Source organism: Peromyscus leucopus, chromosome 2 (genome assembly GCF_004664715.2).
Source record: "Peromyscus leucopus breed LL Stock chromosome 2, UCI_PerLeu_2.1, whole genome shotgun sequence".
Lineage (NCBI taxonomy): Eukaryota > Metazoa > Chordata > Mammalia > Rodentia > Cricetidae > Peromyscus > Peromyscus leucopus.
Genome location: NC_051064.1, coordinates 90,021,709 through 90,049,703, shown reverse-complemented (window position 1 = coordinate 90,049,703; position 27,995 = coordinate 90,021,709). Strand labels below are relative to the sequence as shown.

At 43.8% G+C, this 27,995-nt stretch overlaps 1 protein-coding gene across 1 annotated transcript in view; it reads left to right on the top strand.

The window, feature by feature from the left end:
* The window catches only part of Frem1 (FRAS1 related extracellular matrix 1), a 150,757-nt gene that overhangs the window by 78,877 nt on the left and 43,885 nt on the right, over positions 1 to 27,995 (top strand). The window contains 6 exon segments of the mRNA XM_028873292.2: positions 2,702 to 2,880; positions 2,882 to 2,907; positions 5,494 to 5,638; positions 9,469 to 9,610; positions 13,205 to 13,400; positions 19,000 to 19,264. Coding sequence (XP_028729125.1) covers positions 2,702 to 2,880; positions 2,882 to 2,907; positions 5,494 to 5,638; positions 9,469 to 9,610; positions 13,205 to 13,400; positions 19,000 to 19,264 — 953 coding nt within the window.

Sequence of the window (27,995 nt, the reverse complement as noted above, 5' to 3'; positions counted from 1 at the left end):
CAAAAATACACATGTAATTTTCTTTGAGAGACTGTTATGATGTTTGAGTTGGCCAAGCATAGTAGGTCCTTAGTGAACAAGTGTTTTCAGTACTATTTAATGTGTCATTTTTTTCTAATGTTGACCAAAGCCATTATTTCTCCTCATTCTTTTTGCTAAAAATAATCACATTCTAAATGTGAAAGTCTTTATTTGATTTTAATTTTCTACTGAATCTTAACAGCACATGAGCGTCACCTCAGCATGAGATTTAAGAGCCAACTCCTGCTTGCCCTCTTCTTTTGGCTCAAGGTTTACTCTGGAGAGCCCTTCAGTGATTATGTGAAGGAAAAAAAAACCAATAAATGATCACTTCTGTACCTATTTCTACTGTCTTTATCTGCCTGGAGCAAGAGCTTCTGGAATAATTAGGCCTCTGGGAAGTTGTCCCTTATTCCTTTGTGGAAGTAATCATGTCTTTCTCCCATGCTTCCTCATACATGCAAATCAGACACAGACCCTTGAGCATTGGCAGAGACAACTTTTAAGCTTCAAGATTTTTTCTTCTTCTTCGTATAACACATTGGGCTTTCCTGTTGGAAAATTTCCTTATTGTACAGATAGTTGGACTACCATCAAAATGTTTTAGTTTATTATAACCCTTTGTAAACCTGTTTAGTGGTAAATATCTGCTTTTTATGTATATTCATTTAGACTATTTATTTTCATAATGTCAAGATACAATTCAATTTCCAAAAAAAGAATCTTGTAGTTTTTTGGGTTTTGTTTTAGGAAATTCCCTGGTAATCTTGTGAATGAATTTACCATTTTGTAAATGATATACATTATCACACAGTCAAGGGGAAAAGGCTTCATAGTTAAACTCTATAATTCTATGGAGAATTACAGCATGTTTTTACACTGCTTTACTCAAGTTCTTCAGGGTGGGGAAAGTGAGACACTGGCTAAGGTGATTCAATAGGTCTCTCATTAGGAATTAATCCAAGATGCTTTTTTGGTCTTTAATTAAAAAGGTCAGGTAAGAGCAGCATTGTTCTTATCCCAATACCACAGTGCACCTGCAGGAACAGCCCCTCCAGGGCCAGTGCGGGGAGCTGGGAAGCAAGCAGAGGCTCTCATGAAGTGATCCCCTCGGCTGTGAAGATAGCCTGCTGGCCTCTACCCTTTCATAGTTCTTGTTTCTTGGTGTTCAATGGCTCTTGGTACTCCTTCCTTTACTACACTATTGGTAGACAGGTCTTCTCAGTCCCTCCTGCCTTTGATTCTTGAGAATACCTCTACTACCTCCATAATGTAGCAAGTGGCCTTGCAGATCCCCAGGAAGCAGGTGTAGAATTTGTGTGCTTTTATTACTTAAATCTTGCTGTATTTCAGAACAGAAAACAAAAATTTCCTTGTCTTATCTTCTCTCTGAGAAAGGAAAAGAAAAAAAGGCAAAATGGCCAAGTTCTATATAACTAAAGCTTTCTTGAGGCAATAAGCACTTCACTGTGGTGTGAGTGTGTGTGTGTGTGTGTGTGTGTGTGTGTGTGTGTGTGTGTGTGTGTTTATGTATGTAGGAGGAGGATGTCAGGTATCCTGCTCTATCATTCTCTTCCTTATTCCCTTGAGACAAGGTCTCCCACTGAACCTGGAGCTAGGCTAGTAGCCAGCAAGACCCAGAGAGCTTGCTTTCTCAGCCCTCCCTCGCACTGAGGCTGTCGGAGCTCTCACAGCCACACCCAGCTTCTTATTGGGAGTTGAACTCAGCTCCTTGAAGTTTCACAGTAAGAACTTGTACCTGCTGAGCCGCCTCCCCAGCACTTGAAATAAAAATATCTACTATGATAATAAAAATGTAAAACTCCAAATATTGGACAATAAAAAAGGACATGAAGTTGGGGAGGAGATGGGGGCACTAAGAGGAGTAGGAAGGGGTAGTGATGGATGAATATGATCAAAATGCATTGCATAAAAGTATGAAATTTAAAAAATAAAAAAATTAACAAAAGAAACACCAAATTTGCTCTGGTGTATGCAGTAGATATTTGCTACTTCCAAAGCAGACAGAAACCTAAAAGTTGTAGAAACAAGGGCTTGTGAGTTAAATAACCAATTAGTGTCTGAAGTAAAGACTCCAGATTCACTTTTACACTGAACTTTCCTGACTACCAGAGAGTAAGCATACTTTCTGCTTGCTTCCCCCAGCACCAACCTTTGAATCATTAGCAGCATAAATCGTCTTAATTTTACTACAGTTTTTTGATTGTATTTGTTTGTGCTCAAATATAGATGTGAATGATGAGGGGCATGCATACCATAGCCCAGGGTTTAGGCTGGAGGGCAGCTTGGTGCACGTATTCCTCTCCACTTTCATGTGAGTTTCAGGAAGTGAACTCCTGTCGCCAAGACCTTCACCTACCAAGTCAACTCATCAGCCCCACAGAGATGTTTCTGTCATGCACCCTTTGTTGTGCATGGAACTAAAGAGGACTTTGAATCTTTTGAAAAGATCTGAGGAAGATGAATAGATTTCTTTTTACATTCCTGTTAACTGGAAATTTCTTTTTCTAGAACCCAGGATCTGAAAATGTCATGGAAAATTTGAAATAGGACATCTTCATATAAGTGGGGTGGATTTATTTTTTAGCAGCTTTTGAAAAGACATAGGGAAAAAGGTTCTATTTCATACCGCTGTCTCTGCTGGCTTGCTCCTGCTCAGGTGTGTGAGGGTCAGATGGTAGAGCTGGATTCTTCCGTCATCACTGCTGCTGACAGGGATGTTCCCAAGGACCTCCTGCTCTTCAGCATCACTCACAAGCCCCAGCATGGCCTCCTCATCAATGTGGCGATCAGCAAAGAGTCTCCTCAGATCAAGCAGCTGAAACATGAAGTTTACAATCTTCTCCATGGACGTTCTCAAGACTGGTAGGCTATATTCCACTTCTACGCACCTGCTGCTGCTGATGTAATGACTTAGCCCACCCATGTGTAGACTCTGAAGTTATAATAGTAGAAACAGAAATTAGATCGCTGGATACCAGAGGCTGGCAGGAGAGGGAGGAAATGAGCTGTTGATCAAAAGGTACAAAATTTCAGCACAACAAGACAAAGTTTCAGCCATCTGTGCACTGTGGTGACTAGAGTTAGTAATACGTAGCGTAGCTGGACATTACTAATAGTACACACATGCACACAATAACAAGGTGAGGTAAAGCACATTAGTGTGATGTAAGCATGCCACAAGTTGAACATATATCAAAATGTCACGTTGTGTTTCATGCTTACAAACTTTTGTTATTAAAACATACATTTGAAAACCGTTTTACTCCACTAAGGTAACAACAAATCATAGAAATGGGGGAGAGACAGAGTATTGCTTTACTTGCTAATCTTTTCAGACTGAGTTATGGGTTCTTGATGAAAGAGGGGCATACAGCCTCAGCCAGACACTGTAGACAGTTGAAGATGTAGTGTGATGTTTTCTTTGACTTTTAAAATACCATTAACAATTATCTTTGTGATTATCGATGCTTTAACACAGAATTTTAATCATAATTTAAAATTTCCTTTTCAAACGATTAAGATCATGGGGCTAAATTTCAAGAGGCTTGTCTGCCAAAATTTCCACAGTTGAAACAAATATAGATCCACATATAATAACTACTCATTAGTCTCTGTGGAGATAATGTGTTCTTTAGGGAAATGACACACTGAAGCAGCCTGAATTGTTTTTTAATTACTTTTTAAACGACCTTATCCCATTTTCCATGTATAAAAATACTTTCCAAAATTTGAGCAAGTATGCAGTTCTAGAATTAGCGCCTACTCCCAGAGTCCTTCCTTCACTATGTATTTCGTTTCCCCAACCTGGAAGGTCTTCCCTCACCTTGGGTTGGCCAAAATGGCGCCGTCGGAATGCAGCTCTCTCCTTTCACAGGAAGCCTACCTAGTCTCCAGACTTGTCCTAGTGCTTTTTGGCTCCCCCCCCTACTGTCTTTCAAATATTTATTTCTCTAGTTAGAATGTAGTCTCTTTCTTCCAAAGATTATTCTGTAGTAGTTGCAGATGTCATTTCATGTTTGAATCTGAAAAGCCAATTAATTCATAGTCTCAGTTTTTGTGAATTATAAAGAAATAAATCCTGGAACTTCAAGGCTGATAGGACCAAATCAGTCCCCATGTGCTGCAGGTAATATTGTCACAAACAGAAAGAAAGGGAATCATAGCTTAAAATCTACTCTCAGACAAGTCTGATTTCTGCTGATCATTCATTCATTCATTCATTCATTCCTGTTTTCTGAGCTGGGTTAGATGATGCGTGCCTGTAATTCCAGCACCTAAAGAGCCTGAGGCGGGGGGAGCACAAGGCTTTCAAGGCCACCCTTAGCTACGTAAGGAGAGTTTATCTAAAGGGGAAAAAAGACAGCTTAATTTTCTTTCCATTTATTTATTTATTTTGTGCATTTGGGGGGAATTGTGGGGTTTCTGTATGCCGTGCTGACATGTGGTGGTCAGAGAACAACTTGTGGGATTCGGTTTACTCTTTCCACCATGTGGATGCTGGGATTCAAACTCAGGTGTGAAGATAAGAACCTTTACTGAGTCATTTGAAGGCCCAGGAGAGTTTTTTAAAAAGTGATAGCATTGGTTAATGTTATCAGATTAAATAAGTGTCATGTACACATTGGGTAAGTTTAAATAGCATAGTCAATTCAAACAAAAAAATAAAATTGTTCACATGAATACATATTTTGATAACAAATTTTCAAAAGTTAGATTTTACTTACATCTTATTTTTGGTTCATTTATGGCTATATTAAAAATAAAACCAAACAATTTGAATATATTCTCACAAACACCCCACCCCTAAACATACAGAATTGACCAAATCCCTGCCATATTAGGCAACTCATGATCACGTTATTTACATTCTAAATACTACCTGGAATACTTTGGCAATGACAGTGTTTTACTGTATGGACGTCCTATGCTGCAATGATTCATAGGTGTGTCCTATTTTAAACATTTTTCATTTCTTGGCATTAATGGTCATATGTCAGCAAACATTTCACATACATCTATCTCTTAGTATTTCTAGAACTTTATAGTATGTTTTGAAGGTGATAAATTGAAGTTTTCAATTATATATCCAAAGACCACTGGGTAGGGTTAAAAGAAGCATGGCTAAAGGCAGTTTTTATAGTGAAGTTTTGAACTACTTAGGATTCTCTTGGGTGACTGGATAGATCACACTTTAATGTTCCACATGTAATTCGTTTTCTCAGATTTGTTTAAATATTACAACACCTTTGTTCTTCTGTGGTTTCTGGGGTTTCCTTATTTTAAAAAAGGGGATGTAATGGGCTCTGCATGACTCCACAAAACAGAGTTGGTGTCGTGTAAAGCACTGACGAGTGAGTTGTGTGAACCCCAAAGCCTGATGTTAAAGAGGAGTATCGGCGACATTCGTAGGGCTCAACCGGAAGGAGGACTCTCCTTTTTCTCTTCCAGGAATGAAACTGGCCTACGTCCATGACGACTCGGAGAGCCTTGCTGATAACTTTGTGATCCAGTTGTCCGATGGGAAACATAAAATACTTAAAACCGTTTCAGTAAATATCACCCCAGTGAATGATGAGAAACCAACGCTGAGCAAGTAAGCTGCCTGACGGGAATCACTTCAGATTTCCACAGGGAGCCGGGCGGTGGTGGCACACGCCTTTAATCCCAGCACTCGGGAGGCAGAGGCAGGCGGATCTCTGTGAGTTCAAGGCCAGCCTGGTCTACAAAGTGAGTTCCAGGAGAGGTGCAAAACTACACAGAGAAACCCTGTCTTGAAAAAAAAAAAAAAAAGATTTCCACAGAGTTCCAGGGCACTAGGTACCCGGGGAGAAGCAAGGCCTCCATTGTGGCCATCCTTCCATAACTGCCCTACTACTCAGACATCGAGAATTTCCAGTGTAAATGCTAGGAAATGTGACCCGAACAGTTAGTCCTTAAATGATTTGAGCTTCTACAAGTTCAAATTAATTGTAAAAATAAAAATATCTGAACATATCGTACTCCAATGCATGTGTGCACGCATGCATGCTCGCACACACATGTGTACACACCCACCCACCAAGTGCAGTCCATAACTCAACTGAAGGGTGACGATGTTAACACAGTCCAACAGTGTCCTCTTAATAGATTTCATCAAACTTTTAACTAAGAGTGATCAAGGAAAATGCATCATCTGGGTACTTTTCGGTCAACCTGTAGTACATCTCATGTGGATCAACACCCCACTATCTCGTATCAAAATGCTGCTGCTTAGAATGCTAGTGTTCTGAGCTGTAAAGCTTGTTGGCAACTCCCTTGCATAGGGTTGCGTTTCTCTAGTGCCAGCAATTTCCTCTGCTGATGTCAAGGGTCACAGTTCACAGCCTGCAGAGATCTTCAGGAGGCCCAGCAGGCCTTTAGGGCTAGCTGTAGACATGCGGATGTCTCTTGAGGTCTCTCCTGAGACTCCCCATTATTTAATGGTGTAGCCATTAAGCACTAAGTAGACTATGTGAGTTTCATCAGGCTAGGAATACCTTCCTGGAAACCTTTAAACCCCCAAAATCTCCTGGACTCTGTAGGGAAAAGAGAGTAGACAAGGCCCTGTCTCACCCTCTCGGGTCTTCACCAGTCCTTCTGCGTGCCAAACACTCCGTAGAAAGTGTTATGGAAGATGGTGATGATAGTGTTTGGGAAGGCTGCTTCTCAGACACCAGTTCAACTAAGAATATATAGGAAATGTCTGTTTCCTTATTTCAGTGCTAGAACTGGCAATTCAGATTGGTTTTCAGTCCTGGAATTGACGATTCAGATTGGTTTGGCATTCATGTATAAATGTGAAAGATGCTGTAATCCTGGAACCCAGGAGGAAGCAGGATGAATTCAAGGCTAGCCTGGGTGACACAGTGAGTTTGAATCTGGCCTTGACTATGTGAGAAGACCTGTGACCGTGGGGATGGGAGATTTTATATTGTTACAAACCTCTTTGTCATCATCACTCGAAGAAGGGAGCACGATGAAAGCTGATGTTTATTAAGTACTTATTAGGTGGCAGACACTTACTAAATCCTTCATATACTTGATTTTATTAATTCCTCAGCCACCCACTGACCAAGACCAGAGAAGTAAAGGAGTCTGCCCATTGCAAAGTCACAGCCTTACTGCTAAACCCCAGCGACAGAGACAGCTGCAAAATCCCCAAATCTCAACCCTGCTTCAAAATCCCTCCTTTGTAAAAAAACCAAAATATCGTAATTATTGAACACATTCGTGGGTCACCGTGCAACATTTCATTACACGTTCATGAAGTGCATTGATCAGATCTGCTTGGCTGGCCTGTTTGTCACGTCAGACATTGATCACTTAACCTTCCCTTTCTCTTCCTCGTTCCTTTTCTCCCCAGGAGGGAAGCAGAGGTTCCCCTTTTTCCTTCCATCTGTGTTGTTTGGTAGAACTCTTACTTCCTCCCAGAACCTTTTCATTCTCTGTCTCCTCCTGTATTTCATCTCCACCTTTTCTTCTGTAGCCCAGTGGTTAAGAAATCTTGAGTCTGGGTGACTCAGACAGCCACTTAGCAGAGGTGTGACCTTCAACATGCCACTTCACTTCTCTCCGGCTCTCCCTTGCCCTCTCAGTGGACCGGGATGATGCTAGCGAGCATCTTTTCATAGGATTGTTACAAGGGCGATGTGTAAAAGTGCTTGAAAGGCTGGGCACAGTCATCATTACAAGCAGTTGCCACTATTCCAGAAACACAAAGACAATCTGATGCCCGCCCTGTTCATTTCTGCCAAGAGTAGTTTGGTCTTCGCCAGCTCTTGCCCCCATTTCCTTGATGGTTCCTTCAGATGTTGTGGTAGGTGCTTCTGTCCCTGAGTCCCAACTCAGGTCAGTGTTCCACTTCAGAGGCTCCCTTTCCTCCTTAGGAAGCTGCATCATCTCACACAGATCCATGGGATCAGATGGTTGGCAACTGTGGGAGCAGAGAGTTGATAACCATGGGAAATACTAGATAAGACAAGTGTTCCACCTTCCTGTCCTCCAGAAGCTTAATCTGGGTCATGCTCTGTATGGTTCCTCAGAAGATTCTGGCTGGGCACTGTGGTGTGCATCTGCCACTTGGGAGGCTGAGGCAAGAGCATGTCTTGAATCTAATGGTTAGAGACATCCTGAACAACTTAGTTGGGTCCCCTTTCTTCAAAAAACAAAAGTTAAACTTAAAAGAGTCTATTAGGATTGAGTCTAAACCGCGGTCAGCAGTAACAACACACCTTGGCGCCTTTCCCTTTCCATTCTCAGTAGCTCCCATCTTTCTCCTTCCAGAATCCTCTCTAGAGAAATTATCTCTAACACAGTCCTTTCCCCAGACTGTGATACTTGTCACCCCTGACACGGAATGCTGACACCCTTTTCCTGCCACCCTCATCTTCCTGTGGTGACACGCGGCTGTTTCATCTTAAAAAAAGCACTGCTAATCTCCACAAGCACCAGTCAGCAGGCTCATCAGCCTTCTAGGATCCTCGGTTCACACTCTCCATTGGAGAGGTGGCTGAAGTCTCCTGCTCTGATCCAGGAAGTTGCCAGTACTGGGCTAGCAGGGATCCCTTTTTGAATAAGAGCGGCTGGAACGAAGTATCAGATGTTGCCTTCTCTGCAGAAGACCTGGTGGCTGCTGACATCACTCAGTGAGACTTGCTGTCCTTGGTCCCAAGACCAAGGACTTCAAGCACTCCCTTGTGTCCCAGAACCAAAGCTGTGGAGGCAGCCAGTAGTCACATGTGATCTCACTATGACCACAGTGGAGAGCTGAGACACTGGTGGACACTAGAAATCCCTTCCTCGCTTGGGTGCCATTCTTCATGGAAGCTGCAGCCACCCGCCACTCCATCTGCTTGTGCTTCCAGTTTGCTGTCCAGATGCCAGGAGCCGGCCTGGTAGTTCCACTTCTTCAGGAGGAAGAACCTGTAAAGATCACATGCCAGGGCCTTTCCAGGAGGAGGAAGGGGACATTAGAGGACCACAGATAACCAAAGAGTATCAGCGTCAGGAGGGCGTTCAGGAAGAGCGTTAGGACACTATATGAGTCGCTTTCAGTAGGGTTCTGTCCGTCTAGTTAGAACTATAGTATCTGACCTACTTTCTTCATGGAGACATTGCAAGCATTATATGAAAGGCTGGAAGCAAAATCATTATATAAACTACATATAACTTGGAAAAATTGTAAAGTTCTTCTCCTGTAAGCATCTCCTCTAGCACCCTAGTCATGGCTGCTGGCTCACACCCTCTTTGCAGACTTTGGTATATGACTCACAGTTTCCAGTGCTTTGGATGTTAATTATTATTTCTTAATTCTTGAAGGTGGGACCTGTGAAAACCAATATAAGTGTCCCTGCTGAACTTGTGCCTTCCATTTTCATATCAACACAGGCATTTTCCTTTCTACAGGAAGGCTGAAATCTCAATGGCCGTAGGCGAAACTCGTGTTCTATCTAGTGCTGTTCTGTCAGCCATAGATAAAGACTCACCCAGGGAGACGATCCACTATTTATTTGAAAGACTTCCCCAAAATGGGCAACTTCAGCTTAAGGTAAGTGGCCCTTGAACACAATTGTTGAATTACTTATAATTATCATTTTCAGTGCTTTTGCGTTTTTAAAAGATTTGTTTATTATGTAGTGTTCCTCCTGCATGTACTCCTGAAGGCCAGAAGAGGGCACCAGATCTTATTATAGATGGTTTTGAGCCACCATGTGGCTGCTGGGAATTGAGTGCAAAGCCTCTGAAGAGCAGCCAGTGCTCTTAACTTCAAAACTTCTGAAGAGTAACCAGTGCTCTTAACCTCTGAGACACCTTGCTAACCCCTAATTCATTATTTTTTAGATGTATGTGTGCCTGTGTGAATTTATAAGCATCACATGTGTGCAGGTGCCCATGAAGGTCAGGTTTTCTGGAGCTGAATTTATAGATGGTTGTGAGCTCTCTGATGTGGGTGCTGGGAACCAAACCCTGATCCTCTGCCAGAGTAGATGGGCTCCTAACCACTGAACCATCTGTCTAGCCTTAGACTGGCCCTTTAGGTGTAAATTTTATCAACACATACATTCATACAACTGAAGTTATTCTCAAATAGGCATATTTTTCACTCAAAAGTAAAACATTTCCTTTGCCAGGATGAACTCATACCCTTCTGAATTTTCTTTACCAACTTGTAATACATTCAACCAATACTCACTAAGGCTCCTCATGGCTTCCTTCTCCTGAGAATTGTCCCTAGATTTGAAAGGAAGGACTTGGCTGGGTGGAACAAGCTGGCTTCTAAGGAGAATCCAGCATATTCTGAGGCACCTACCTCCCCACCAGACTTTTTTCATGTTGATCCACGTAACTTAGCTTTTTTCTTTTTTTAGCATTCCTCAATAATCAGAAACCTTTGAAATCTGTCACCGCCCCTCCCCGTTTTCCTCCCTCCAACACTCCTTCCCTCCCTTTTCTGCTCCTTCCTTCCTTCCTAATGTGCTACCCCACCCCACCCCACCCCCGTGCCGCTTTCTCTGCGTCTCTCATTTTCTCTGCCATGCCAATCTCAGGAACGTGGCCACATTTAAAATCTGTCTTTATTAGTGTCTTTATTTTGGAGCCTCTCTCCCTGGCCTCACTCGAATGTGTGAGAGGATTAAATCAAAATCTACACTAGGGAGTAAGTAGTTCATGTGCGGGTTCTCCCACCCCGCTCCCTGATGGCCGTCATATCTTAGGAACTGCAGTATTGGAATCCGGCAAACTGCATGGCGGTCCGTCAACATGCCTGGGTCTGTTTCAACAGAAAGTGAGAAGCATGGAAACACGAAGGCACACGAAGGGTTAAGCCACTCCGGTTCTGGTGCTAACTCTTCCAGCAGTTTACTCACGCCCTCTTGGTTCCTTTTAGTCCTGTAATAGCAAATTTGCAGTCCATTCAGATTGCAGACATGATGCTTAATGATTAGTCCAACTCGAATCATAGATCAGCCACTTGAGAAGGTCAGCTGACTCATGGGTCAAAATGTGTATTTGAATGGTGGCGAGAGACCAGCAGCAACCCTTAGCCAGCCTCGGTGTGATTGCCTGAATGCTTGAGTCTTAATCTAAGGCAGGCTCTGTTTAGAATAGAAAAGCAGCAGCCGAGGAGTCATTCTGTGGGGAACAGCTTGATTGTCACAGAGTGCGGGTACCATAGAGAGTCAGAGAGAAGAGCAATCACTGATTTAAATTGAGGTACAGCTGTGTCCTTATTTCATTTCAAAGCGTAATGAAGCAGAAACACAGTGAGAGCGCACACGTTTGGGTGGCTTGGGGCCTGAGTTGCTTCGGATATGAGAAGAAGATCCAGATGGGTCCAGGGTCCCAGCAGGCTGCACACCATTTTCTCACACCTCCCCCGGGCTCACTGAGGCTGGCTGACTGAGGCTGGGGACTGGGCCGCCAGGCCTCCTGGACTCTCAGGGCCTCTTGTCTTCTTGTTACCTCCCCTTCGTTGGTGGTGTTGTTATGTTTTAGTTTCTTCTTCTTTTTTTTTTTTTTCCTTTTTCTGGCATCAGATGATTCTGTCAAGTCAAATTCATATTTTGGAATGCAAATGAAGAATTAGAAACAAGTGAGCAAATGATGCCTTCCCCTGTATTTATTTTCTAGGACAATATTACCAAGAGGAGAAGTTAAATAGGATCCTATGCTGCCTGGTTTAAAAAGAATCTATTTGAAAGTCTCTGTTTGCAAATAGACCCATAAAAGAAGGACCCTAGCTTAACTACTGTGATAAAAGCAACTTTCCCCAGGGGACTTCAGGAAGACATAGGGCTGCAAATGTCACGTGGGCAAAAATATTAAAGAAGAAGAAATCCCACCAAGTAGAACAGCTCAAGAAAAGTGATGATGTCGTGGGAGGAGAGCCCAAGACTCGCTGGGAACTGGGGGTGGATGGCCAACAAGAAAGGAATCACAAATGACTTAAATGGGGTTTAGTCTGTCAACCAGACAGGTAAACTGCAGTGTGATTTATGTTGTGAATCACTGAAAATGACATTTTCCTCCAGTTATACTGAATGACTTTTGTGAGCCATTCCTAGGAAAAGCTATGCCTCAAACTTAGGAGAATTAAAGTGGGATTATTAATACAATATAGGCTTAATATTTTATTCCCTCATACTTTCCCAGTTGTTAGCCTGTCTGCTACCATAAAAGCCTCTTTTTCACAATAACAAAGACAATAGTCACAATTTCTGCCCCAAACTATGCAAAACACACGCCTAACTAGGTTGACTTGAGTTGGGCTTTGAAGATCCTGATGGAAACTGTGGAGGCACTGAGAGTTTATACTTTCTACTGACTCTGTGTGTGTGTGTGTGTGTGTGTGTGTGTGTGTGTGTGAGAGAGAGAGAGAGAGAGAGAGAGAGAGAGAGAGTGTGACTGTGAGACCATGTGTGACTATATGTGAATGAGCGAGTGTGTGAGTGTGTTAGTGTGTGCGTATGTGAGAGTGTGTGTGGCTGTGAGACCGTGTGTGTGTGAGTGTGTGTGTGAGAGTGTGTGTAAGTGTGTATGAGTGTGTGTGTAGGGGGTGTGATGGGAATCTGACAACTTTCTTTACGTTTTAGTAAGTCTAGACATTGGGCTGGGTGAAAATGCCAGTGCATTCTGTTTTTTGTTTTGTTTTATTTTATTTTGTTTTTGTTTCCCTATGAGCTTGGAAACAAATAAGCCACTTTGAAAACAAAAACAAAACAAAAAAGAGGTTTTATTAGTTGTACACAAATAAAAAAAAAAACTAAAATAAATAAAAAGAGGAAGTTCCAAAAGAAACACATTTAATTTCTAAGCAGCCCATTCCAGTAACTGATTGCCCACCTGTTCTCTTTAATTGGGATATTTAATCAGCCATGATTACTGATGATAAATACCTCAGAAACACCAATGCTGTTGAATGACTTTGTCAAAAGTCCACTGCTTAAAGCTGTTTTTCATCCAAGGTCTTGAATTATTTTAATTTATTTCTTTGAAAAGAAAAAAATATCAGGTTCCATGGCAGAAACAAGTGTAGAATTTCCCCCAAGAGTTCCTGTCAGAGGTTTTCAGGGCCTGGGGGAAGTAGCCTCTAACAGAGCTGGGGAAGCCAGGGTGCCCGGCTGACTGCGGCACTTTTCAGATAGGAAGAGACTGGGTCCCTCTCTCGGCTGGCATGCAGTGCACCCAGGAGCATGTGGACCTGAACTTGCTGAGATACACACACACCGCCAGGATGGAGTCCCAGGATGGAGACAGTTTTACCTTCTACCTCTGGGACGGGGACAACAGATCACCCGCGTTTGACTGTCACATCATCATTGAAGACACTGGGAAAGGTAAGAGTGTGTTTACCCATGCTTCCTGGGACCAGGACTGTGAGTAGAAATGAGCTGGTATAAGTACACACACGTGTGTGCTACAGGCCGAGAGACTCTCCTGATTTCCACAGGCGTCAGGCATGTACCTGGTGCACAGACACACACTCAGGTGAAATAGCAACATACACAAAACAAACTAAAACAAAGACATAAAGGAAAAATGTTTAACAAAGGAGAATGTAAGCTCCTGATACGCAACTGCCACTGCGCTATAATTTACAACTGCAGCTTACACTGGGAGGTTGAAAATCGTATCTTGTTCACAATCCCAGGGTCTCAACATTTTCATATCAAACAGTCTTTGATCCTTTATTGACTGAATGCTTTCTTGTTTTGTCTTGGTTGCTAGGATGCTCAGAATTATATACAGTGATTTAAGTGCAATTAAAAAAACCTATTTTATGTGTGCAGCATAATTACAATTGTCCTGAATTAAATTTTCATCATATGAGTTAATATTTCTTTTGGGACATATTTACATTTTATTTACGTGTTTTCCAGTTATAAAATGTTTTTTGTGACTATGGACAGTCAGATAGATAAGCCAGATGATTCTGAATACATTCATTCTTCTCTCTGTAAAAATATCACTGGTCAGGTTTTGATAACATCCAGGAAGAGGGAGAGCCTCCACTGTGAAACTACCTCCCTCAGATTGGGCTGTAGGTCAGTCCGGGGCATTTTCTTGATGATTGATGTGGGAGGGCCCAGCCCACTGTGGATGGCACCACCCCTGGCCAGGTGGTCCTGGGTTGTAGAAGAAAGCAGGCTGAGCAAGCCATGGGGACAAGCCAGTAACCAGTGTCCCTCCACGGGCTCTGCTTCATTTCCTGCTTCCCGTTCCTACCTTGGGTTCCCTCGATGGTGACGGACTGTGACCTGCAAGCTGAAACCCTTTCCCCACTCGACGTGGTTTGGCCAGTGTCCTATCACCGCAACAGAGACCTAACTAGGACAATCGTGTACGTACGGTGTTCAGGCACATTTTGGAACAGGCGGGGGTCAGCGCAGGCTGTCTTCTTACTGACGTAGCTTCAGAGCGCAGGGGAAGCCGTTCTACAGGCACCTGGAGCATCCGCTGTCCAGTCACCTCCTTGTCTCTGAAGCCGCAGTCGCTTAGGAAGGGAGAGGCTGATGAAGAGCTTGTGGACCAGGGTCTCATCAACTCTGCTTGAAGGCAGCTCACCTTTCTCATGTGCCTTCCAGTGGCTGAAGCTCAGTAATAACAGGCTGTGCTCAGGGCAGCTGGGCAATGGAAACTTCAGCATGACTCCACACACTCCACCATAGCTGATGAGCAATTATTTTCAAAAGCAGTTATGAAAACCTGTAGTAAGTAGACAGGTGTATTTATCCACTAACATTTATGAAGCTCAGAGTTTCTCTTGCTTCTTTGTATGGTGTTTTATCACTGTACACCACTGTATGTTGTTTTCCTGTTGTTTTTATTTGTGTTACTTCATATGACACTTCTTAGTTGCTTATTATATGTCTCATGACTTCACAAGTATAACTTTTTAAGGGATCTATTTATATTTTTTATTCTTATTTTTTATTGCAAGTGTATGAGCTTTGTCTGCACGTATGTCTGTGTATCACACGTGTGCCTGGTGCCCGTGGAGACCAGAAGAGGGTGGCAGATACCCTGGAATTGGAGTTTCACATGGTTGTGAACTGCTATGTGGGTACTGGGGACTGAACCCAGGTCCTCTGCAAAGAAGAGCCAGTGCTCTTAACTGTTGAGCCATCTCTCCAGTCCAAGAGTAACTTATCCTAAGTAGAGCCATATTGAGTAGCTGCTCATACCATCTCCTTTATACAGAACATATGCTTAGTTGTTCTATCTTGGGCCTATAAAAATCTTCACCCTTCCGCTTGTGATATGGTGTGTTCTGATGTCCACAGTGGCAGAGAGGATGCCTTTAGGCGATGTTTGGGGTGCATAGGTCTGTAGTTTAATTATACTCGTACTCCGCCTTCCCGGTACTGAAGAGCTGGATGCTCTTCCTCCTCCCAGAGGTGTCTCTGCCCCTGGGGAAAGTGCTCTGTGACATTTTGACTTCCTCTGCAATCATTTGTTTGTTTCTCTTGCTGCCATTAGTGTGTTTATCACCATTGCCTCAGAGCATCTGCAACTTAGATTTTCATTTGAATTCAGAATGGTCTTCGATTCTTGCTTTTCAGTTGGAGATAAAGGCTCAGTATGCCCCAAATACCGGTTTTGCCATCTGAAACAGAATTCTGTAATCTTGCCATTTTCCTGACATTTTGAATAATGTCTGTTGTGGGGAATTTCCTTGTGAACTGTGGTATATTTAATGGCATAGCTGGCCTCTGCCGTAGAAGCCGATAGGATCTTCAATTAATGACAACCACAGATATTTCCGGATTTTGGTTGGACAGATGGCTCGATGGTTCAGAGCGTTTACTGCTTTTGCAGAGGACCTGGGTTTCGTTCCCAATACCTACATGATGGCTCATAGCGATCTGTAACTCAAGTTCCAGAGGACCTAATGTCCTCCCCTGGGCTCTGCAGGGACTAGCACACACACACACACACACACACACACACACACACACACACACACACAGAAGATGGCTTCCTGCTCCACACAGCAAGTGTGCCATACAAAGGGTCATCTCTATCTCTGTCTCTCTCTCTCTGTCTCTCTGTCTCTCTGTCTCTCTCTCTCTGTCTCTCTCTCTCTCTCTCTCTCTCTCTCTCACACACACACACACACACACTGAATAAATAAACAGAAATAAATATACTTCTTGATGTTTTGTTTTCACTTTTGTTTTCTCAAGAGGTTGGTGTCAGTTACTTCGGGACATTCGGTTTCAGAGGGTTCGTTGTAAGACGAATTGCTAAACAGTCTTATTAATAAAACACCTGGAGCCAGGTTTTGGGGTGAAAACCGAGAGATTACAGAACAGAAAGAAGCCAGCCACGTTCTTACCAGTAGGAACTCCTCAGCCAAGAGAGTCATTTCCTGTGTACACACACCCATATGCCTTCTCTGCTCTGCCATCTCACTTCCTTTCTCCGCCCAGCTACATCACTTCCTGTCTCTCTGTACAGACCTCCAGACCTCTATGGTTAGTGCTGGGATTAAAAGCATGTGCCACCATGCCTGGCTCTGTTCCCAGTGTAGCCTTGAACTCACAGAGATCTGGATGGATCTCTGCCTCCCGGATGCTAGGATTAAAGGTGTGTGCTACCCCTGGCTGACTTCTCTGCTTAATACAGTGGCTGGCTTTTTCCTCTGATCTCCAGATAAACTTTATTTACTAGAGCACCAATAAAATATCACCACAGTTAGCTCATAACCATCATCATGGGGAGCCTGGCAGCAGGCAAGTAAGCTCTAGAGAAGTAGCTGAGTGCTTACATCTCATTCACAAGCAGGTGGCAGAGAGAAATAGCTAACTGGGTTTTGTGGTTTTGTTTTGTTGGTTTTTTTTGAGACAGGGTTTCTCAGTGTAGCCCTGTCCATCCTGCAACTCACTCTGTAGACCAGACTGGCCTCAAACTCAGAGATCCGCCTGTCTCTTCTGCTTCTGTAGTGCTGAGATTAAAGGCGTGTGCCATGGTACCCAGAGGCTTGTGTGTTTTTAATCTCTTTCACATATTTTATCTTTCCTGTTGCATAGTCGCCCATTCAGTGCTGACTATTGAGAAGGGACCGGCATGGTGCAGTGGTTATGAGTTGTCCTTCTAGCTGGTGACTTAGAGCCACTCTGGCTCTGTCTTTTATTAACACATAGCCTCTAGCAGTAAGTAGCACCTCCACACCCCAATTTCTTATCTGCGGTCTGTGGGTTTCAGAAAGCTCCTCCCCTCAGTATAGCTGAGAGCACAGAAGCACCCCACTACTGTGTCTGACAGGAAGCAGCCCTGCTCATCTGTATTGTTTACTTATTTAGTGGTGTTAAGAATAGAGCCTTGGTCCTTGTGCATGCCAGGCAAGCTACATCTCCAACCCAAAGCTTCATATTTTAGATAGGATCATTTTTAAGGGATCTCCGGTAAATGAAGTGGTGTGTAGCCCCTGGTTTGTGCAATGTCATCAGCGTGTGCTCATCCTGTCTCGCTCAGCCATGCACTCACCTATGTATTTTCTTAAACATTATAAAATATAGGTGTATTATTATAAAGTGTGCCCTTTGCTTCTTCTGTGATGCGTTGGCTCAGTCCTCCTGACCTGTTCTGTCCTTGTTAGTTTGAAAGGCCTTCCCACAGCAGGTTAGCTTTGACTTGAGTGCAGTTTGGCCTTTGTGTTTTCTATTTGCTTTGGACACCATATTAGTTACAGTCCCCGCTGCTGTAATCAAATCCTAAGAAGCAACCGGGGAAAGGGGCTTATCTTGGCTCATAACACTAAAGGGACAGTGCGTTATGGTGGGGAAGGCCTGGTAGCAGGAACTGGAGGCAGCTAGCTACCCATTTTGCATCCACAGTCAGGAAATAGAAGACTGAATGTTGGCAATTGGCTTGATTTCTCTTTTTGTTCATTCCGGCCTCACCCCATTAATGATACTGCATATGTTGGAGGTGAGTTCTTAGCAGTTAAAATTTCCAGGGACACTCTAATGGGTGTACCCAGAGTTGTGTTTCCATGAAGATCCTAAATCCAAACAGGTTAACAATGAGGGTTAATCATCACAGGAATCACATTTTTAAAGAAGTTTTGAGAACGTCATACATAAGCACTCTATTTGCAGCATAATCTGCCCTTTCATTCCTCTCCAGCTCCTTCATTTCTGCCCTGCACCTCCCGCTCCCTCTCACATGATTGGCCTCTTCTGTAATTGCTATTGCTACACACGTCCACGCTCAACCTGCTGAGTCAGTCCATTTAATGGTGCTCATGTGTATGTGTGTTTAGGTCTGACCACTTGGGACTGGATAAGCTTATCAAGGGCTCATTCCTGGAGCTGACTGGTTCTCCCACTTCCGACAGCCATTAATTGTCTGTAGTTCTCCTTCCAAGGGTTGAGCCTTGTGATATTTTCTCCATACACATTGGCATGTTAGCTGGTATTGTCGTTTTGCAGGTCTTGTTTAGATAACCATAGTGCTAAGATTTCATGGGTACAGCTTCTCTCTTGTATATAGAAGACACTATCTCAGTAGATTCTGCTCCTCCAACTTACAGTGTTACTGGCCCCTCTTCCATTATGTTCCCTGAGCCTTGCGGTGTGATATAAATATATTGGGGTTGGGGTGGGGTGCCCCAAAGGCAGTTATTCTCTGCATTTTGACCAGTTTTGGATTTCTGTAATGGTTGCATTTCTGGCAAAAAGAAGCATCTTTGATGAGAAATGAACGATTTTATCGCTGAGCAACACCAATGATTACTTTTCTCCCCAGCAGCTTGTGTAGTCCCTTTAACATTTGGGGAGCCAGTCCTCAGGGAGGAGGCTGGAGGAGCTGGATCCAGATCAGATCCTCCCTCAGTTCCTCCTGAGTCTGAAGTGTGTGGTATCTTCAGCAATAGGGGGGCATCGAGTATTTTTAAATACAAATCTTAACCAGAATCTCCTTGCCACACAGGTGATATTGTCATTTATGCAAAACCGCTCGTGGTGGCCAAAGGTGACAGAGGTTTCCTGACGACTGCCACTCTCCTGGCTGTGGATGGAGCAGACAAGCCTGAGGAACTACTCTACCTCATCACTTCCCCACCACAGTACGGCCAGGTGGAGTACGTCCACTATCCCGGAGTCCCCATTACCAGCTTTAGCCAAATGGACATAGCAGGACAGACAGTCTGCTATGTACACAAGAGCAAGGCAGCCATCCCCAGTGACAGCTTCAGGTGAGCCCATGACATTTTTCTGAACCCATCCTTCAGTGAATGCTTAGGAAGAGAAAATGTGTGAGGGTAGTAAATTAGCACTGGCCATTTTACTATAGGTTTCTCTAACATCTTACATCGCTTAAGGATACATGAAACCGTGTGACCCTTTAAAGGAAGGAACATTAGCTCCTTTTCCAGCTCTCCTATAGCTGTGTTTCCTTCTGTTTCCTGACTGTAGGAAAGGTAAAAACACGCCATTAAAAATGATAGATGCAAATAACCAGGGCCGTGGTTAAAAGCTAAGTGTGATCTGCAGATCTGTGTGCAAGCTCTTCTCTGAAAGGAACACAAAGAACTGAGAAGACCCCCATGCCAGAAAGACATAGAAATGTAATTTCCCTTTTCTGCGTGCATTTTTCTATCAGAGAAAAAGGCACATATTAGCATAATAAATTTGGCATGAGCAGCCTCTGCCTTTTGACACAACATGTTCCTGTAACTATATCATAAATCACGTTGTCACAAAGTGGATCATATTTCCCCATAGAAACCGTGTTATAATTGGGGACTGTGCACCTGCTCAAGGATTCAGCTTCAAATAAATCATTGGGATGAATAATGATCTGGGGTGCAAAGGCAGAGATACAATACTACTGCAAATCTGCCTTCATTTAGAATGTGGAAATGTGTTTCTAGTCTCACAAAACGGGAGAAATTTGGAGGGCTCTGTCTAGTGACAGGAAAGCTGGCTGGACTTGTGGTCCTTGATAAAATTGGAAGCCCAGCCCAGGCGTAAGGACCAGGCAGTCTTGGGTTAGCTAGTGGGTATACCATCAACCCCTTGCTTTCAACCAGTTAGAGAGCATTAACTTGTCTGCGGTATAAACAGGACTTCCGATCCCCAGGAAGATGTTTACCACGTCTATTTAACCTTCCAGAGTGCACTGTAAAGTAACATGAGCAGAGCAGACTCTTGTATTATCCGGTGGGTTATAAACTCCCATAAACTCCCGTGGCCTAGAACAGCACCCACATTCAAATCCCTCTCTTCTCTGTCATACTTTACCTGTCTGATTCCCGCTGCGGTGAGCAGTCTAAACATCGGTGAGGATGCTGCTGCTTGTCATTTGGGCTTTAAAAGTGATTTCTGAGGGATGGCCTAGATTAAGTCCAGCGTGAAACAACAACAAAAATACCAACAGCTATGAACTAATATTCCCTCTTTTCACACTCTCTCCACGGGGTGTCATTCTTCAAATGCTCTCCATCTTGTTTTTGAGACAAGGTCTCTTATCAGCCTTGATCTTACCCTGCAGGCCAGGCTAGCTGGCCAGTGAGCCCGGGAAGCTTCCTGTCTCTGCCTCCAGCACCGGATAACCAGCGCCCACCAGTACACCCAGCTTCTTTTATGTGGGTTCTAGGGCTCAAATTTAAGTCCTCACGCTTTCGAATCAAGCCCTTTACTCGCAGATCCATCCCTCCTGCCCCGGGTCTCTTTATAGAGGTCCTAAATCAGGAAGATGATTATTTAATTGAGCAATATCTTCCCTGAGTCTGCGCTTGTGCAGTGTTGGGTGTTAATGAAACCATCAGAAGGGAGACTTCTTCTTCTAGCTGGCACTTGTGTTTAAGTGGTAGGTTGCCATTGTGAAAATAGAGGCTTGGGGTCACTAGTGCCTGTGTGACTCACAGCTGCATGGACTTCATCAGGTTACACGGTGACTTGTATTGTTGCTCCGTCTATGGGCCTGGATAGTGCTCATTGTACTTGCCAAGCCTCGTCATCGGGAGGTTCAGATGAATTAGGCCTGTGAGGTGCATACGACATCGGGCACATAGGATGCGTTGGCACTATCTGTCATTGGTGTTATACTGGCGTTGCCATTTTTACCCTAGTCTTTCCATGGCCACCGTCTCACCTCCCGTCTTTGCAGTAGTGAGCATGATCATGGAGGAATAAGGGAGGTTCAGACAGAAGTGGTGCTTGCTATTGCCTCTGTTTGCTAAGGGACGTGGGTGCTCCTTGGTCTAATGCATGCCCATCGGAACCAGGACCCTTGGCTTTATGTGCATTTCCGGGGCCCCTTGCTCTTCTCCATTCCCGCTCCTCCAGTCAATGCCCACAGGACTGTCAGCTTCGGACATTAACGGCTGCCGGAGGGATCAGTGAGCGAATGCACACAGATGTAGGGAAGTGAAGGTGAGATGCTAAGACGGGAAAACCCAAACCCAAGTCCCTCACTTGAGGACCAGTGAGCCAATGCAATGCTCGACTCCTACCAGCCAAAGTCACCTTAGCTGGCGTTTTAAAGCTAGTTCTCCTAGGAGTATCTACTTTCTTTAGCTCATCGCTGAGTTACCTGGGAGCAAAATTCAAAGTCTTGGGCCTTGCACCAGTTTGGGTAACTCCAGTCCTAGCTGGAATCTATCTTTAAGAGGCTCTTGAAGAATCTGATACCTCAGGACCAGCATCCCCGAGCCGTCTGCCCGTTGCTCTGAGTGTGTTCTGAACCTCTGTGAGAATTTCCAGAAGCCCTGCCAGGCCCTCCTGGAGACAAAGAGAACTAGGGACTGGTCGCACAGGGCTCCGGGGTCTTCACCTCAAGGAGCTAATTAGACTTCACGTTGTTTTGTTTCTTGACATTCTGTTTTCTACTTGGTTTTGCACCCTGGGTGTCTTTGAAGGTTTTCTTGGGCAGAAATGTGTGGCCTGATTTCCTAGAGCCAGTGGCTGGGTCTTTAGTGATACAAAGATCTGAAACTGTGTTGGCTGATGGAGGAAGACACGTCATGGAAACACAGGACTGGAGAGTGAGAGTCTGGACCCCGCTGGCTCACTCACCCTTCAGAGTAGTTCCTGGGGAGGTCCTGGGTTTGTGTGGCTGTCCCCTAAGAGTTCTTCATATTTAGTTTCCTTTCTTTAACAAAGAATATTATCCCCAGTCTCTGTGCCCTTGAGGAACATCTACCCAGGATTTATGAAATTGATTTCTTGTATATATATTTTTGTAGCATTTATGGAATTGACATTTTTAATATGTAAATATTTCTGGCTTTAGAGTTAAACGTTTTCCTTCTAAATACATTTACTTAAATAGAAAAATAGGGTAAGCAAAAATAAATAAATAAAAAGCATTTCAAAACAGCAAATTCCAAGAGTGAAGGTAGGATAGGCATGTGGGCTTCACCAAGATGGCCTTTGAGTGTCTCAGGATTGAAAAACAGGGCTACCGACACACAGGGCAGAAAACATTCCTGTATTCCAGCGCCTTCATTTACCTGTGGGCATACTCCTCTTGTCTGAACACCCACATCCCCTGGGGCAGGGCATCAGACGCTTTCTGTATGTCTTTCCTGTAGGCCTCCAACCACCATCTCGAGAAGGATACACTTGTTACTAGGTTGTGCACAGAATCCTAACATTCCAAAGAGGCAAAGGAAGTCGCCCAATTGACGTAACAATTGTGCCTCACAGCCCACTTGGGGGCTGAGAGCTTATTTCAAATGAAGTATTCTTTGCGCTCTACCTTTCTTGTATCAAAAATGTGTGGAGACTCTGTTTGTGCAAAGGGAGCCTCTCAATGTGTCCTTCTGATGTGAGGCCAGCAGTTTTACATATTTCTAATGGAAGAGCCTCGCATCTGCCCAGGATCCACATTTTAATCTTGTCATTTCACTCACCCAATCACGGGCAGCTGTGTTGTTTGTCAGGTGGCTTGAAACCAAAGCCGAGCGTCTGTTTTAATGAAAGTGCGATCATGGTGCTTTTTAAAAATTAAATATATGCAACCAATCTAATCACCTAAATTTATGTTGCCTGCCGTTAAATTTGGCAAGGAATTTGGCTGGGTAAAAGCGATGAATTCTATGGTAGAGAATTTTCCCCCTTTCTCTTTTTTAATGTAAGATGTGGCAGCATTAATTAAATGGGCTTTAATGGTTGGATTTTACCTTCTGCAAAAATATTTTGTGAATCATAAATTTCCCCTGCATTGTTTGGTGCTGCTGGCCTGGAAGAGAGATTTGGCAGCCCACGCTAGGACAGATGACATGGAGCGATTAGCAAGCTGACTTCAGCTGCTGGCGGCTGGGTCCTGAAAGAACATGTTAATGTCCTCCATTTTGACATGCCGGCTGGACTTTTTTTTTTTTTTCCTGAGGAGCTGGCGCTATTTATGATTCCATTTTTATCTTTTAAATGCCATGACAGATGGCAGATTCTTCAGCCAACTCTATTGCCAGGAAATGCATAACGCTCGACAGTATTGTGGTAATGGTAAAATCAGACCAGGCAGACACCACCCCCCACCACCCCCCCAGACAAATCTGAAGTCATTCCCCAAATTTCATGAGGATGCTGGTCATCCTGGCGGCATCTTTTCCCTGGGAGGTGGGTAACGAGGGAAATCAAACAAAATGGACCTGCAGAAGGAGCTAATGCCGCCATACGGCCAGCCTCCTCACCTCAGAATGGACACTACTGACATCCAGAACGTGTTTGCAGGGTTTTGAAGGGAGGCCTGGGCGAGCCTCTGTGCTCGCCTTTTGCAGGAGGAGGCTGTGTTGACCTTGTTTCGCTGCTGTGCTGGGTTTACTTTGATGGGCGTCCAAGCAGAACCGCTTCCTCTTTCTCTAACCCGGTGACGGGTGATGCTTCTTTGCCAGTGAGCGGCTTCCATCATTACTCACAAAACTGGAATGATGTATCTGATTCAGTCGTGTTTAGAAATTGCATCTTTTTTCACCCCTGACTTATTAGCTTTAGGTCAATGCAGACAGCTGCTTCGGCGTCCCAGCTGGGAGCACTGGCCTCAGTAAATGTATTTCTTACTCTTCCGTGGTCCCTGACCTGCTCACCCTCATTCCCATCTGTCAGATGGCACATTGCCTATTCCCCAGGGGGTCAGATTCCCCAGCATCAGGAGGGGAGGTGTGTGAGAAGGACGGCATGGCTCAGGAGACAGTTCCAGGGCCCTCACAGAGGTCATGTTTGGCCTTGACACCGAACTTTGAAAACCTGTCTTCAAAGGACATTTTTCAGAACCCAGTCTCCAGTCAGATATTAAAAATGGCCACCTTGGAGGAGCGAGTTACTGACTGTGGCTCACACTGAATCGTGTTGCCGCCCCCAATTTGCTTCACCTTTTCTTTTTGCTGTCTTCTTCCTCTTTAGCTTATATTTAACAGCCTTTAATGGGGCACAAACTCTTCAACTCTACAAGTAATGCTAATGTTAAGAATGCGCATCTTGAGGCTGAGGATATGGCTCAGTTGGTACAAATGCTTGTTATTAGGCATGAGGACCTGAATAAAAGCCCAGTACGATGGTGGACATCTGTAATCCCAGAGCTGAGGAGTAGAGAAAGGCAGATCCCTGGAGCTCACTGTTCGCCCAGTGTTGCCAAATTCATGAGCTCCAGGTTCAGTAAAAGGCCTTATTTTAAAAAAAAAAAAAGAAGGGGGTAGAGCATGATTGAAAAAGATGCCTGATGTCAACCTCTGGCCTCTACACACATGTGCGCACACATGCACATGCACCCACATACACAAGTGCACATACTCACAGGGGACACACACACACATATATACGTGAAATAAAATTTAAGAAAATTATAAAACTATATGCCTTTGGGCTATATTGGTGCTAAGTTATTGGTGATTAATTGAAACTCCCCAGAAAGCACATTTGATGCTGGGATGTGGTAGGGAACAGAGAGTCATTTCATTTCAGAAAGGGGTGGGCAGAATGAAACGTGTGAAGTTTATTTCAGAGGAGTAAAGCGGGAAAAGAGGCCTTGGGGGCCCAGAGGGGCTGCCTTGCTCCTGTCTCCTGTCACTTTGGGCTGTTGGCTAGAACGGGAAGAGGGGAGCATGGGCTGCCCTGACAGAGAAGAGAATGAAGTTGGTCCTGTGAGACTCCTTGCCAGAGAGGCAGAGCTCAGTGCTTCCACCTCAGAGGGCATCTTCCTTGACCTCTGAAGCTGTCAGCATAAGTCCAAAGAATGCACAGATGTTTTTCTAAGTGCCCTTGTTTGTTCACCAAAATTATTCAATAATACTTCATTTTCAACCAAGGAAAATGTCTAATTTGTGTAGCACTTTTATAAACTAAAGGTTTATATTTACCAAGAAAATGTGATTGCTGATTTCTTTTTTTCTATTTAATTTATTATGTATGCAGTATTCTGTCTGCATATATACTTGCAGGCCAGAAGAGGGCACCAGATCTCATTACAGATGGTTCTGAGCCACCATGTGGTTGCTGGGATTGAACTCAGGACCTATAGAAGAACAGTCAGTGCTCTTAACCACTGAGCCATCTCTCCAGCCCCTGCTGATTTCTTTGATGTATAATTCTCAGCGTAACTCAGTGCCTTTCTTCAAACCATTCACACTGATTCTCCAAGGAAAATCACACTCTTTATAAGCTTAGATGGTAGGAGCATGAAACATTTACTTCATTTCATTTAGCTATTTTAACGTTAGGGACATAGATTGCTTATTCTATGTGTCACATCATATTTTCCTTGTAGGCAGTCTTTGCAACCAGCTAATTAGAGAACTCAGAGTCTTTATCCTTCCCTGCCCCTGGGAGCTATAATAACATCTAGCCTGGCAGGTACAACAGTGGCACAAATGTTATGGGAGTAACCACTTGTTTGCTGGTTGGATTTCAATCCTGCTCCACAAGATGAAACTCATGCTCAGTACAATTAATGGAGCTGAACTCATGGCTGCTAAATGGACATAGTCATAAACCACCACCTAAGTTCTCATCTTATTATTGAAAGCTGATTTAAACTCCCTCAGAAAGCACATTTTATATGCAATCTGTTATGGAAAAGAGAGCCTTTTTGCTTGAGAAATGGTGGAATGGACAACTACTGTATCTTTCAGTCCTCATCAGAGAGCTCCCCCGACTCTTCCCCCAGTAGACGGTGATTAATTCAGACCCACAACTGGTCAATGTGTGGGAAAGAAGACCGTGGAGTGCTCAGTTCCAAACAGGACATTGCATCATCCCCCTCACCCTATGGCTCAGGCTTCATTGTCACAGAATGGGGAAGAAGGATGGTGAGAGCCCGAGGTAGTGGAGGACCGTGGCAGCACAGTCTTTGGTGGGCATGGCAGGGCCATTGCACACGCCACTCACAGCAGCTGAGATGGCAGGCACGAGACCAAGCCAGCCGTAATGCCAGCATGCGGGGGAGGGGCTCAAGAAGTCCCTTCCCTAGCCAAGGAGCCATGAGGAGTGGATGACTGCTGAAGGATAGACAGTCACTTTTTATCAGGGATGTCAACTCTAAGACACTACCCATTCTCCAGTAGATTGTCCCACATCCACGAGCATACAGGAAGCATTAAGTGAACTCAGTTTAAAAAAAAAAAATAGCACATGAAGTTGGGAGAGAAAAGTAGTGGAGGAAGAGTGGAAAAATTGGAGGGGAGGGGTAGATTTGATCAAAACATCGTATGTGAGCAATTTTAATCTAACAAACAAAACCTTTGAGCGTAACCTTCACAGCAAAATCTGTACTCAGTCAAACCTGTCTCCCTTGACTTTGCTAAGTATGCTTTCTCCTGAGTCCTCTGCCCCAGGAAGGCTGGTTTCACAACCTGGTTCCAGGTTTCTTTCTGGTCAAATATAAAGCATCTACCCTCAAGTCCTGAAGCCTAAGAGCCAGTTCACTGAGGAAAAAGAATTTCCTAGTCAAATATACCAGACTTGCAAATTAAATGCCATGCTTTCTCTAATTAAAACAAAGAGATCTTTGTGATTTAATGTTGTGTTCCAGTAAAATATGCTATTAGAAATGTTTACATCGGTATGATAATACTCCATATGTTTTTACCTCAGTAGAGTATGCATCCTGCATATATATTCTAGAAACCATTAATAGAGAGAAACTGCTAAGAAGCAACTCTGAATAACTCTCAGTACATTCATTCCTTTGGTCTGTGGTGAATTTGTCAATCTCATTTGAAGATAGTACATTTCTAACTTTTTGGAGTTTTAAAGTTGTATTTTATTTACATAAATTCATAACCTCCTTTCCCTTCAAACACTATGACCAAACACACTTTAGAAGAGGAAAGGACTTATTTGGCTTGGACTCATAATTGAGGGAGGTCAGGGCAGGAAGTCGATCAGGAACATGAAACAGAGACCTTATGTGGTTGCTGCTTCCTTTTCTGGCTTGCTTTCCCAGGCTCATGTTTCACTGGCTTTATTATACAGCCTAGGGATCACCTGCTCACGGAATGATGCCGCCCACAGTGGGCTAGACCCTCCTACATCGATTTACAGTGGAGCCAACCCCCCACAAACATGCTCACAGGCCAACCTGATCTGGACAGCCCCTCAACAGAGAGGACTCCCTTCTCGGGTGATTTTAGGCTATGTCAAGTTGACAGTTAAAGCTAACTAGTACAGTTCATGATAGTCTTACATTTCTTTAAAATAGAAACAGTATGTTGAAATATCAGAATCTGTTGTTGCTGTGTGACTGACTGCAGAGAACAGAATAGCCTTAGTGATTGATGTAAAGCAAAAAACATATACCCACGATTGTAAGAGCGGTCATTGTAAGAGAACACATGTCATTTTAACTTTCTTTTCAAATTTGGCCATTGGTACTTAGGGACTACAGCTCAATTTGTGTGTGTGTGTTGGGGGGGTTGTTGAGCTATTGACTGAAAACTCTGTAAGAGTCAAGTGGTCTGGGTTCCGACGCTAACTCCTGGTCCC